This window comes from Salmo salar, chromosome ssa15, assembly GCF_905237065.1.
Source record: "Salmo salar chromosome ssa15, Ssal_v3.1, whole genome shotgun sequence".
Classification (NCBI taxonomy): domain Eukaryota; kingdom Metazoa; phylum Chordata; class Actinopteri; order Salmoniformes; family Salmonidae; genus Salmo; species Salmo salar.
In genome coordinates, this window is record NC_059456.1 from 103,236,403 (window position 1) to 103,250,766 (window position 14,364).

At 41.9% G+C, this 14,364-nt stretch overlaps 1 protein-coding gene across 1 annotated transcript; it reads right to left on the reverse strand.

Moving 5' to 3' along the window:
- Nucleotides 1-1,606: 1,606 nt before the first annotated feature.
- On the reverse strand, nt 1,607-13,936 carry slc2a5 (solute carrier family 2 member 5). The gene is made up of 12 exons (XM_014147482.2): nt 13,809-13,936; nt 13,034-13,132; nt 12,620-12,780; nt 12,303-12,427; nt 11,158-11,310; nt 10,789-10,914; nt 10,261-10,448; nt 9,170-9,280; nt 8,773-8,874; nt 6,503-6,578; nt 4,874-5,001; nt 1,607-2,115 (listed from the first exon to the last, which is right to left on the reverse strand). Exons 1-12 carry the CDS (start codon nt 13,854-13,856, stop codon nt 1,891-1,893), a joined length of 1,542 nt encoding a protein of 513 aa, XP_014002957.1. The 5' UTR covers nt 13,857-13,936; the 3' UTR covers nt 1,607-1,890.
- Between the last annotated feature and the right edge of the window lie 428 nt (nt 13,937-14,364).

Below are 14,364 nucleotides of genomic sequence, written 5' to 3' on the forward strand. Positions count from 1 at the left end.
CAACAGCTGATGAAACACTGTTTCTTGATAAAAAAAAAATAATATATATATATGTTTTTATCAGTGTTATTTCCTGATAGTTACTGGTTGAAAATATAATCTTCACACTACCTTCTAATCAGCTTGTTTGCATACGGGAGTGAGTTTTGGCTTGCCTGGTGATGTCACAGTTCCAAAACTGTCTGCCAATATCGCTCGTTTTTTTAAAAAAGTTTTCCCCCGCTCAGACCACTCTCAGATAATCTTAGCAAAATTCTTCCTTGAGAAATAGTTTTTGTTGTTGTTGCTAAAAAGCAATTTATGTCAATTTTAATGGAAAACTATTACAGTAAGGGCCTTACAGGGGAGGGGGTGTAAACAGGTCTACAGACTATCGGTCTGCTAAATAAGGACTAATAAAGGCCCAGTGCACTACTTTATAGTCTTAGAGGCTGTAACGCCCTGGCCATAGAGAGGGGTTTTTTGTTCTTTATTTTGGTTAGGCCAGGGTGTTACATTGGGTGGGAGTTCTATGTTCCTTTTTCTATGTTTTGGTATTTCTTTGTTTTGGGCCATGTGTGTGGCTCCCAATCAGGCACAGCTGAAGCTCGTTGCTGCTGATTGGGAGTCACACATAAGGAGCATGTTTTTCCTTTGGGTTTTGTGGGTAATTGTTTCTGTTTTGAGTATTTTCCTAACAGGACTGTTTGCTGTCGTTTTTGTTCATTTTGTAGTGTTCTCTTGTTTTTTGAATTCAAATTCTAATGATGAACACATCCTCTGCTGCACCTTGGTTCCCTCTTCCAGACAGCCGTTACAGAGGTGTGTTTCCTGACCGATTCCGCGTTTGGTTAATTATGTTTGTCCCTCATCAGATACTGTAGGAAGCCTATTTCACTTCCTCAAAATCTTCAGAGTGAAACTAAGATAACTGAACTGTGACTTCTTGGTGTAATCTGTATTTATTAAATTATACGCCCAATACAGACGTTATGTCAATACCAAATCATTTCTGGGTAACAGGCCTTTAAACAGTCAAAGTTGACTACAAAGTGTAAACAGGATAATTTTGGTCATAAAGTCAGTCTCGTCTAAAACGGAGTTTGGAACATCTGTGCATCACAACAGGAACATTAAGGTTGGGTTTTGATTTGACAATGTCCATTTGCCCAGTAACATGTGGTGAACAGCTGCGATGATTTCTCTCTATCCAATAGCATAGACAATGATACAGACCTGCCCAGCAGCTCCGACTTTGTTTACAAAAGACAACATGTCACAGAGAAATACTGCACCAAACACCTTCGTTAGATGTAAAATCGCGCAACTAAAACATCCTCGGCAAAACGTAAAAATGTGTTACAGATTTCTTGTTTTAGTTGCGCAATTTTATATCGAAGGTGTTTGGTGCAGTATTTCTCAAGTAAACAAATGTGTGACATGTCTTTTGTAAACAAAGTTGGAGCTGCTGGGTAGGTCTGTCTCATTGTCTATGCTATTGGATAGAGAGAAATCATCGCAGCTGTTCACCACATGTTACTGGGCAAATGGACATCGTCAAATCAAAACCCAACCTTAATGTTCCTGTTGTGATGCACAGATGTTCCAAACTCCGTTTTAGACGAGACTGACTTTATGACCAAAATTATCCTGTTTACACTTTGTAGTCAACTTTGACACAGGCCGCTTTCAAAGGGATTCATTGCTGATTCAAGGCAGTCGCCTGTTACCCAGAAATGATTTGGTATTGACATAATAACATCTGCATTGACCGTATAATTTAATAGATACAGGTTACACCAAGTGGATCCAGTCCAGTCTGTCAACATTCAAATAGAACAACCTGTTATTGTTCTTCTCCTTTCCTTCTCTCAAACAGAGTCCTTAATTAAATGGCCTTAATCCTCCTCCTTAGAAGGCAGTGACCTTGAATGCATCATCTTCCCTGCCGTCTCCGATCTCTGGTTTCAACGGAGCATTTCCCACCTGTATGTCCACCTGGTTCCTGCAAGCGAACATCTGGCTGATCTCCAGGAAAGTCTTGTTCTTGGTCTCCGGGACGACCAGCCAGATGTAGAACAGAGTCGCCAAGCAGATGAAGCAGAAGATGATGAAACTGTAGGAGCCCAGGCCACTCTGGAGGGCAGAGATAGATATATAGAAACACAGACAGAAAGAGGAAGACATTCAGGTCACACACACACAACTCCTGGACATAACGAATATACTCTACGGTACTGTACCCATGGTGAAACTATTGGTGCTCGGGTCTCTCTGGAGACGGACATAGGTAGGTAGGTAGAGATAGGGGTAGGTAGAGATAGTTTCCCGACGATGTTCACATCGTCGGGAACATGAGGTTGACTTCCGTCAACGGGCTTTTGTATTGGGCGAGAGAAGAACGTGTTTCATAGTTCTCAACCAATGTCTGTTCGCTTGGGCGTGGCCACTGAGTGAGCATAGTTTACTTATGAAAACAATTCTCTCATTTAGAAGCTAAAATTACATTTCATCTTTTCACAAATAGTTTCATATTTAAACATTGAAATTGCACAACAATTCCACGTGAATCTGATAACTAGAATGTGTAGACTTTCCAAGATACAGTTTATGTCATCCTGTCAGTAATAATGTCTCAGACGACAACTGATCTGACATCATATTCTTTAAGTACCAACGGATATTTTCAACTGGTTGGATTACAGAAATATTGTACCTTTCCCCAACCTTTTGATGTTACCATACTCTCTCTATGTTAACAAAGGGCTTTCCAAGAGTCCATTCTGTAGAGTGGAGAGAAAAGGGGGAAAGGTATTTATCGGGCTCATAAACCTCACCCAACAGGGCAACGTCATGACAACTGACTCTAAGTAAAGCCTTTGTGTCTATGTATGTGGATGACTAAACACTATACACGTCAACCACTACAGAGTGTGTAATCACTGCAACACTTAGCTTAGCTTAGTGATGAGCTTTGAGGGCACTATGGTGTTGAACGCTGAGCTGTAGTCAATGAATAGCATTCTCACATAGGTGTTCCTTTTGTCCAGGTGTGAAAGGGCAGTGTGGAGTGCAATAGAGATTGCATCATCTGTGGATCTGTTGGGGCGGTATGCAAATTGGAGTTGGTCTAGGGTTTCTGGGATAATGGTGTTGATGTGAGATATGACCAACCTTTCAAAGCATTTCATGGCTACAGACGTGAGTGCAACGGGTCGGTAGTCATTTAGGCAGGTTACCATAGTGTTCTTGGGCACAGGGACTATGGTGGTCTGCTTTAAACATGTTGGTATTACAGACTCAGACAGGGAATGGTTGAAAATTGTCGGTGAAGACAGCGCATGCTCGGAGTACACGTCCTGGTAATCCGTCTGGCCCTGCGGCCTTGTGAATGTTGACCTGTTTAAAGGTCTTACTCACATCGGCTGCGGAGTGTGTGATCACACAGTCGTCCGGAACAGCTGATGCTCTCATTGCATGTTTCAGTGTTACTTCCCTCGAAGCAAGCATAGAAGTTATTTAGCTCGTCTGGTAGGCTTGTGTTACTGGGCAGCTCTCATCTGTGCTTCCCTTTGTAGTCTGTAATAGTTTGCAAGCCCTGCCACATCCGATGAGCATTGGAGCCGGTGTACTACGATTCGATCTTAGTCCCGTATTGACGCCTTGCTTGTTTGATGGTTCGCCGGAGGGCATAGCGGGATTTCTTATAAGCTTCCGGGTTAGAGTTCTTGAAAGCGGCAGCTCTACCCTTTAGCTCAGTGCGAATGTTGCCTGTAATCCATGGCTTCTGGTTGGGGTATGTACGTACGGTCACTGTGGGGACGACGTCATCAATGCACTTATTGATGAAGCCAGTGACTGATGTGGTGTACTCCTCAATGCCATCGGAAGAAACCCAGAACATATTCCAGTCTGTGCAAGCAAAACATTTATGTAGCATCTGCTTCATCTGACCACTTTTTTATAGACCGAGTCACTGGTGCTTCCTGCTTTAATTTTAGCTTGCAAACAGGAATCAAGAGGATAGAATTATGGTCAGATTTGCCAAATGGAGGGCAAGGGAGAGCTTTGTATACATCTCGGTGTGTGGAGTAAAGGTGGTCTAGAATGCTTTCCCCTCTGGTTGCACATTTAACATGCTGATAGAATTGAGGTAAAACTGATTTAAGTTTCCCTGCATTTAAGTCCCTGGCCACTAGGAGCGCTGCCTCTCTTTGCTTATGGCGGTATACAGCTCATTGGTGCGGTTTTAGTGCCAGCATCGGTCTGTTGTGGTATGTAGACAGATACAAAAAATACAGATGAAAACTCTCTAGGTAGATAGTGTGGTCTACAGCTTATCATGAGAACAACCAGCTGTTGTTTACAAATATACATAGGTCCCCGCCCTGTGTCTTACCAGAGGCTGCTGTTCTATCCTGCCGATAGAGTGTTATTAATGTTGTCGTTCAGCCACGACTCGGTGAAACAATAGAGGTTGACTCCTGTATGTATTGACATAACATACACACAATACACACACGCACACCTGGATAGTGTGTAGTAGTAGAGTAGTGGCCTGAGGGAACACACTTAATGTATTGTGAAATCTGTTGTAAAACGTATTTGAATGTTTAACATTTTTATTATAATGTATATTACTGCCTTAATTTTTACTGGACGTCAGGAAGAGACAGCAGCTACTGGGGATCCATAATAAATACAAATACATACAAATAGTCCGAAAACACTACTGAGATTCTTGTGGACATCAAAATGGCTTGTTTTACTATGAACAAAATATCCAGAATCTCTCTTTGTTGACATCAAAATGGCTTGTTTTACTATGAACAATATATTCAGAATCTCTGTTTGTTGACATCAAAATGGCTTCTTTCCTGCTTGGAACACTGACCTCCATGAAGGGGAACACCAGTCCCACAGTGAAGTTGGACAGCCAGTGGATCGACCCTGCCACCATGAAGGCTGCTGGTCTGGACGACTGGCGGAACATCTCTGTGGTCACCACGTAGGGAATAGTACCTTGGGACAGAGGTCAGAGGTTAGACATCCGGATTGCCTCCCACAATGTTGCAATGTTCCGGCTTAACACGTCTGTACGAAACAGAACGTCAGTTTGGCGTAGAGGAAGTACGTCACTGCCTTATCCGCTTCTTCATACCCCATAAACACAAAACAGTAGCTAGCAAGATAGAGATTAGGGAGGTTATTTTTAATGGGTGTATTTCTGAAGTGGCTAGTTTGCATCAACTACCTTCAATAAAACTAATGCAAAGGTTTTGCCTGCAAACTTTGGTTTCCAATCACAATGCTCTGGCATGTCTGCCTCGTTATTTGTAAAGAGGAAACAGACCATAGTCCCTGCTGTTGCCTAGGGTCAGGATTCCGAGACTAGTGAGAGGTCTACGTTAAAGACTAGGGAGAGGTCTACGTTAGAGACTAGTGAGAGGTCTATGTTAGAGACTAGGGAGAGGTCTACATTAGAGACTAGTGACAGGTCTACGTTAGAGATTAGTTACATGTCTATGTTAGAGACTGGTGACAGGTCTACGTTAGAGACTAGTGAGATTTCTACGTTAGAGACTAGTGAGATTTCTACGTTAGAGACTGGTGACAGGTCTACGTTAGAGACTAGCGACAGGTCTACGTTAGAGACTAATGAGATTTCTACGTTAGAGACTAATGAGATTTCTACGTTAGAGACTAATGAGATTTCTACGTTAGAGACTGGTGACAGGTCTACGTTAGAGACTAATGAGATTTCTACGTTAGAGACTAATGAGATTTCTACGTTAGAGACTGGTGACAGGTCTACGTTAGAGACTAATGAGATTTCTACGTTAGAGACTAATGAGATTTCTACGTTAGAGACTAGCGACAGGTCTACATTAGAGACTAGTGAGATTTCTACGTTAGAGACTGGTGACAGGTCTACATTAGAGACTAGTGAGATTTCTACGTTAGAGACTAGTGACAGGTCTACGTTAGAGACTAGTGAGATGTCTATGTTAGAGACTAGTGAGATGTCTATGTTAGAGACTAGTGACATGTCTATGTTAGAGACTAGTGAGATGTCTATGTTAGAGACTAGTGACATGTCTATGTTAGAGACTAGTGACATGTCTACGTTAGAGACTAGTGAGATGTCTATGTTAGAGACTGGTGACATGTCTATGTTAGAGACTAGCGACATGTCTACGTTAGAGACTAGTGACATGTCTATGTTAGAGACTAGCGACAGGTCTACGTTAGAGACTAGCGACAGGTCTACGTTAGAGACTAGTGAGATATTTATGTTTGAACAACATCATCTCTGTACTCACTGGGAATAGGATTTATAGGAACAGACACGTGGTCTATGACTAATGCTAAAGTATAGACGGTATGTATTCTATACGCACCAGAACCTGACATTATGTAATTACATGTTTTTGACATGTTATTATACTGCATATCGCATGTTTAAAAGGCATTGAAATACTCAAACCATTACAGTGTCTGACCACAGATGAGGTTGACTTACTGGGTCCGACGGCGTGTCCAACAACATAGACGATGACACAGGCGATGCTGACATAGGGCATCCACTCCGTACTCTCCTGTGTGTCAACAGAACTGGGGATGTTATCATAAACCAGCTGTATTTACAGCTGTTCACTTCCTCGTTCTCTCTATAACTCTCTATATCTCTCTACATCTCTCTATATATCTCTCTACAACTCTCTATATCTCTCTATAACTCTCTGTATCTCTCTATAACTCTCGATATCTCTATATATCTCTCTATATCTCTATATATCTCTCTATAACTCTATATATCTCTCTACAACTCTCTATAACTCTCTATAACTCTCTGTATCTCTCTATAACTCTCGATATCTCTATATATCTCTATATATCTCTCTATATCTCTATATATCTCTCTATAACTCTATATATCTCTCTACAACTCTCTAAATCTCTCTATAACTCTCTGTATCTCTCTATAACTCTCGATATCTCTCTATATCTCTATATATATCTCTATATCTCTATATATCTCTCTATAACTCTATATATACTCTATATATCTCTATATATCTCTATATTTCTCTATAACTCTATATAACTCTCTATATCTCTCTATAACTCTCTCTATATCTCTCTATATCTCTCTATATATCTCTCTATAACTCTACATATCTCTCTATATCTCTCTATAACTCTATATATCTCTCTATAACTCTCTATATCTCTCTATAACTCTCTATATCTCTCTATAACTCTATATATATCTCTATAACTCTACATATCTCTATATTTCTCTATAACTCTATATAACTCTCTATATCTCTCTATAACTCTCTCTATCTCTCTATATCTCTCTATATTTCTATATATCTCTCTATAACTCTACATATCTCTCCTATAACTCTATATATCTCTCTATAACTCTCTATATCTCTCTATAACTCTATATATATCTCTATAACTCTATATATATCTCTATAACTCTACATATCTCTATATCTCTCTATAACTCTATATATCTCTCTATAACTCTACATATCTCTATATCTCTCTATATATCTCTATATACTCTCTCTATAACTCTCTATAACTCTATATATCTCTCTACATTTCTCTTTAAATCCCATCCCCAGTAGATCCCCTCCACCACTGATCCCAGCCACAGTAGAATCCTTCCACCACTGATCCCTACTCTAGTAGATCCCCTCCACCACTGCTCCCAGGGTTGAAGTCTTAGGCCCTCAGCTCAGTCTGGTCCTGTGCCAACTGGTGGATACCTGATTTATGGGACTATAATTCTGTAAACTAAGTATCATGTTACCAGTATTCACTGCAGGTGCAATAAAGCATTCACACTAAAGGCTTTAGGGGATATTGAGTTGGAGTTTTAGCTTGTAGTGTTTGGCTGGTGTTATGGGAGTTGACGTTCTAGATTGTAGTGTTTGTCTGGTGTTGTGGGAGATGTAGTTATAGCTTGTAGTGTTTGGCTGTTGTAGTGTTTGGCTGGTGTTATGGGAGTTGTAGTTTAAGCCTGTAGTGTTTGGCTGGTGTTATGGGAGTTGTAGTTATAGCTTGTAGCGTTTGGCTGTTGTAGTGTTTGGCTGGTGTTATGGGAGTTGTAGTTATAGCTTGTAGCGTTTGGCTGTTGTAGTGTTTGGCTGGTGTTATGGGAGTTGTAGTTATAGCTTGTAGCATTTGGCTGTTGTAGTGTTTGGCTGGTGTTATGTGAGTTGGAGTTTTAGCTTGTAGTGTTTGGCAGGTGTTAACGACACCAGATTTACTATATATGCCTAGTGCACTACTATTGATCATAGTGTGCACTACTTTGTCACGTCCTGACCCTAGTAAGATGTCATTTTCTATAGTAGAGTAGGTCAGGGCGTGACAGGGGGTATTTTGGGTTTTTCTATGTTTTCTATTTCTATGTTTAAGTTCTAGTTTTTCTATTTCTATGTTGGGGTTGTTTGGGTTGGTCTCCAATTGGAGGCAGCTGATCCTCGTTGCCTCTGATTGGAGATCATATTTAAGTAGGGGTTTTTCTTCCTGGGTTTTGTGGGTAGTTGTTTTCTGTTTAGTGTATGTCACCTGATCTAACTGTTATCGGTCGTTTTGTTGTTTTGTTAAAGTGTATTCATTAAAAGTAAATATGAGCACGATACACACTGCGCCTTGGTCCCCTTTATACGACCCGCGTTACATACTTTGGACCAGACCCAATGGCTTTAGTCCAAAGTAGGGCACTATGAAGGGAAACGGGTGTGATTTGGATGCAGTGTAGCTTACCTGGAAGGTGAGTGCCACAGTGAGGAGAGCACAGGACACACAGCAGATCCCAAACCCAATGAGGAGAAGCAGCCTCCTGCCTGCGGCCTCCACAATGAACACCTGTTGAACCACACTCACAAACATGAAGGAAAGGTCGAAGGTGACTCCTGAAAACAGGAAGCATTTTCTTGTGAGTCGATGGCTGCATTACACAGGAAGCCCAATTCTGATATTTTCCCACTAATTAGTCTTTTGGCCAATCAGATCATCTCTTTTGTCAATATTTGGGCAAAAGATCAGAATTGTGCTGCCTGTGTAAACCCAGCCTTATGTTTCTACAGTACTTCAAATGTGTGTTGAATTGAACAGAGCCCTTAAGTACAGTGTTGGAGACTGGAGAGAGGGTATTTCGTACCGCAGTGATAGTCATGAAGACATTGACAGCCCCAGTTCCAACTGTGACGTATTGGATGTGACTCTCCTTGACTCCCGCTGAGCTGTAGATACTGTCAGCATAGTAGTATATCTGAGGAGACGAGAGACAGGGTTCTAGTTTCAGATCATTTCGTGTCAAAATTAGGGTTCTGGGAACTTTAAAATTCACAGGTTTTCCAAAAATCCTGGTTGGAGGATTCCGGATTCCTGGCTTATTCCCTCCCAATTCAGGGAATCTTCCATCCAGGATTTATGGAAAACCTGTGACTTTTGGGAAAGTTACCGGAATTTTGCAACCCTAGCCAAAATAATGATTTCTCCCACTAGAGGGTCATCCGATCCATATAATATTCAGTGTAGAATCAACATTAGTGGATCTGTAACGCAGATGGTTCAGGGGACCAAGCTTGTGTGAGGAATAAACTTGTCCCAGACCTGAAGACTTGCGTTAGCTCCCTTGCGGTAGCTTACCTTAGCATTAGCTCAGCGGGATAACACTGTCTTGTAGTACTCAGGAAACCTGGGTTTGAATCCCGGTTGGTTACACACAGAGACGTATAGAGATTGCATCGTTGTATCTGTCCCATTAGGGACAGTGAGAGCGCAGGCAGCGCCATTGAGGCCATCTCCATTTTGAAGTAGTTTATTTTCTTCTTCTACTTCTATGAGTTGGTAAACAAACTGAAAGGGTGCATACTGTCATCTGGAGGGCGTAGTTTGAACAGGTATAAGGCCAAAGTTGGTTATTTACTGCCACCTGCAGTTATGGAATGTTTTCGCACAAGTATAATTAATTGGCTGATCCCTCCTGGTGCCCTTGATGGAATTATGTGATCCTTAAACCATAGGCTGTCCCACCCAATTGACTACTTCAAAATGGTGAAAGTCCTGAATGGCCCTGCCCATGCTAAAACAGGCTTTTGGCCACTAGAGTTCTCTGTACATCTCTATGGTTACACCTTACCTCATTGATCCCCAGACAGCTGCTCGTGTTCGTACACATTTGACTGTGTTAGCCCGCTGATCTAAAGCCATTAGCTCCGGTCTTCTGGTCTCATACACATGTTTTACCGCGTTAATCCCAGACAGCTGTTGACCCATGTTCATGGCTACGATGGAGATGAGCTGCCAGCGCAGGGAGCGGAGGGACAGGAGGTTGAGGACGGACAGGCGGCCCTCGGCTTGTTCTGATTGGTGCTCAAGTCTCATCTCATCCATCTCTCTGTCCACATCCTCCCAGCCTCGTAGACGCTGCAGCGCTGAGGGAGAGGAACGCACAACCTCCTCATCAATCAGTCAGTCAATCAACCAACCAAGCATTATTTATCTACCCCACCCCCCTCCCCCCCTTGCTCAAGGACAAATTGGCAGATCTTTCACCTAGTCGACTTGGGGATTCCAATCAGCGACATTTTGGTAACTGGCCCAACGCTACCTGCCGCTTTTTTCTCTCTCTCTCTCTCTCTCTCTCTCTCTCTCTCTCTCTCTCTCTCTCTGTCTCTGTCTCTCTGTCTCTGTCTCTGTCTCTGTCTCTGTCTCTCTGTGTCTGTCTCTCTGTCTGTGAAAATGGCAATTGAAATTAAATATCAGGTGTGTTACCTCTCCGGGCGGTCTTGTCGTCTCCTTTCTGGATCAGCATGTACCTGGGGCTCTCTGGGAAGAACGGCAGCAGCAACAGCTCTACCAGGGCAGGGATACCTGTTAGACCCAGCATGAGAGGCCAGCCTGGGGAGAGGACAGGACACACACACCTTATTGAGCCACAAACTCTCCAGCTACAAGTCAACCTCTCTAACCGCTAGGCCGGCGGTTTCCAAACTTGAGGTTGGGTTGGGTGGTGTTGGGTAGGCCTGTGTGACATTAAAAACGCGACTTTTCAATTAGTCGCGGTCCCCCAGAATTCCCTGATATCAATGTGGCGTTGTGTACCAGAACATTTTGTGGAACATCTGCTCGAGGCTGCCCTACCTGTGTTGTTTCCCAGAATGCTCCTGATGCCTAACACCTGTGCACTGAGGATTCCAATGGTGATGAAGAGTTGAGGCACGACGCCGATCGCTCCTCTCAGGTTCTTAGGAGAGAGTTCACCCAGGTACATAGGCACCACGTTGGACGAAAGACCTAGAGGAAGGGTGACGACAGAGAATGCATCAGGCTACAGGCTCCATTTTCAATTAGCATCTCATTGATCAATAAATAAGGTAATTGTTTTTATTTAACCTTTATTTAACTAGGAAAGTCAGTTAAGAACAAATTCTTATTTTACAATGACGGCCTACCCCGGCCAAACACTCTCCTAACCCAGACAATCACTGCCAGTTGTGATACAGCCCGAGATCGAACCAGGGTCTGGAGTGACGCATCTAGCACTGAGATGCAGTGCCTTAGACAGCTGCGCCACTCGGGAGCCTTGGAAGATTGCCGTTATTAATCAAGTTTAATCAGAAACTGACACAGTTCATATACATATAGCTACGAATTCGAAGTACAGTGAGGGAAAAAAGTATTTGATCCCCTGCTGATTTTGTACGTTTGCCCACTGATAAAGAAATGATCCGTCTATAATTTGAATGGTAGGGTTATTTGAACAGTGAGAGACAGAATAACAATTTAAAAAATCCAGAAAAACTCATGTCAAAAATGTTATGAATTGATTTACATTTTAATGAGGGAAATAAGTATTTGACCCCCTCTCAATCAGAAAGATTTCTGGCTCCCAGGTGTCTTTTATACAGGTAACGAGCTGAGATTAGGAGCACACTCTTAAAGGGAGTGCTCCTAATCTCAGTTTGTTACCTGTATAAAAGACACTTGTCCACAGAAGCAATTAATCAATCAGATTCCAAACTCTCCACCATGGCCAAGACCAAAGAGCTCTCCAAGGATGTCAGGGACAAGATTGTAGACCTACACAAGGCTGGAATGGGCTACAAGACCATCGCCAAGCAAACGTACAAAATCGGCAGGGGATCAAATACTTTTTTCCCTCACTGTATATGTTGTTCTTGAATAAAAGTTGGAAAGATAAGAAAATATTAAATGAGATAAGACATACAAACTTTTCTGTCCATTAAATGTGATCAAAATTAGTGTGATAGAGTTTTTTTGCTGACCTGCGCAGATCCCCACTATAACCCTAGCCACGATGATGATCTCATACGACTTAGCGATTTCGCTCACTCCCATCATCACAGCAGGAACAACGGAGAAGATGTTATTGAAGAGGAGGGTGCCTTTCCTGTCAGACAAATTTTCATTAGAGATAAACAAAAAAATAGTATTTCATGATGATTAAAGCTAGCTATAGTATGTCTGTTTTCTGAATTTCAATAGATCATTTACAAGCCTATTCCAGTTGTTTTTTAGTTTATAAACGGATACTTATTGGGTGTATAGACAGTTAATACATCTTTTAATAACCAGTCATTACCTTCCTAGTTTGTTGACGAGCGGGGCCACCATCAGTGAGCCAAATAACCCTCCCAGAGGATACATGGAGACAGACAGGGACCACAGGAGGGTGAGGAAGCTGTCCTCCATAGGTCGGCCATAACGTTCCACGTAGGTAGTGTTGTAGAACTGCCGTATGAACTGGACAAAGACAGATTTTATTGTATTTAACTTGTATTTATACAGGAAGTCCCATTAAGGTCAAAATAACTCTTTTTTTTTTACAAAAATAGATTACGTTTGAACACAACAATTCAATTCAATTTAGCCCAAATACAATAGGTAGAAATGTGAAGTTTCAGTGCAGTTTATTCAGGGAAATAGATTGTATTGAAATGAATGTATTATTTCATTTTTTTTTTTCTTCAGATAAATTCAGTGTGGTATAAATTACCAGAGATGGAGAGTTGATCACAGCCACGTTGTATCCATACTGGAAGGATGATCCAAAGGCAGATATGAGGGTAGCCAACGTCAGGACAACAGTCAGCTTCTGTCACGTAAAAGGAGAACATACAAGGACATCAGGGCGTGACACTATAGTCTCCAACCCCCTCCAGGTGTCACCCATCTTCCTCATTATCCCCTGGGTATTTATACCTGTGTTTTCTGTCTGTCTGTGCTAGTTCGTTTTGTTCGTTCAAACCTACCAGCGGTTTTCCTTGCTGCTGTCTTTGCTACAGTATAGTCCCTGTTTTCTAGTTTCCTGGTTTTGACCTCTGCCTGACCTGACCTGAGCCTGCCTGCTGTTCCGCTGCCTTACACCGTCTCTGGATTATTGACCCCTACCTGACCTGACCTGAGCCTGCCTGCTGTTCCGCTGCCTTACACCGTCTCTGGATTATTGACCCCTACCTGCCTTGACCTGTCGTTTGCCTGCCCCTGTTTAAAGAATAAGCTTTAGTTTCTTCAACACTGTCTGCACCTGGGTCATACCTTAAAATGTGATACTGTAGGAATTCTCACAATAATCTGGAAATAACCACACATTTCCTACCTTATTGCTAACACTTTTCATGCAGTAGTTATGTTCCTATTTAGTAACATACTATCCATGTACTAAGCATAATAAAAAAAATGTTTTAAAAAAAATCATAAAATCCAACATCAAAGTATACAACATAACATCATTTTGGGCTGTTCATTACAACGTAATGTCATTGACTCACCCCTCTCCTCTCTTCCAAAGGTTTCCCCAAATGATTTTCTTCTTCCATGGCTCTGGACTTGAGGTTTCTATTGTCACCTCTCTCAGCCACAGATAGCAGACCAGTTCTGCTCTGACCGCTCAACTTGATTCAGATGTACTTTGGACATTGGATCAGACGGTAGATTAGAGTTTACTACCCGTTGTGCTAATTCTTCAAACGCAGTATTTTATTATTGTTGCCTTTACAGTGTCTTCAGAAAGGGTTCACACCACTTTACTTTGTTTCACATTATGCTGTTGTTACAGCCTGAATGTTAAATGGATTAAATTGAGATGTGTTACTGGCCTACACACAATACCTATAATGTCAAAGTGGAATGAAGTTTACTAATGAAAAGCTGAAATGTCTTGAGTCAAGTATTAAACCCATTTGTTATGGCAAACCTAAATAAGTTCAGGAGTAAAAATGTGCTTAACAAGTCACATAATAAGTCACAAGTACGTCCTCCGAAACACAACCCAGCCTAGCCGCACTGCTTCTTGACACAATGCCCACTTAACCCGGAAGCCAGCCG

What these genes read in the sequence shown, in the direction of transcription:
- slc2a5 (XM_014147482.2), bottom strand. Translation starts at nt 13,856, where the DNA reads ATGGAAGAAGAAAATCATTTGGGGAAACCTTTGGAAGAGAGGAGAGGG. An exon ending in TGATCAACTCTCCATCTCTG is followed by an intron (nt 12,781 to 13,033) that starts GTAATTTATACC and finishes GTCTTTGTCCAG; the next exon opens with TTCATACGGCAGTTCTACAA. An exon ending in TGGTGTTCCCCTTCATGGAG is followed by an intron (nt 2,116 to 4,873) that starts GTCAGTGTTCCA and finishes TCTGCCCTCCAG; the next exon opens with AGTGGCCTGGGCTCCTACAG.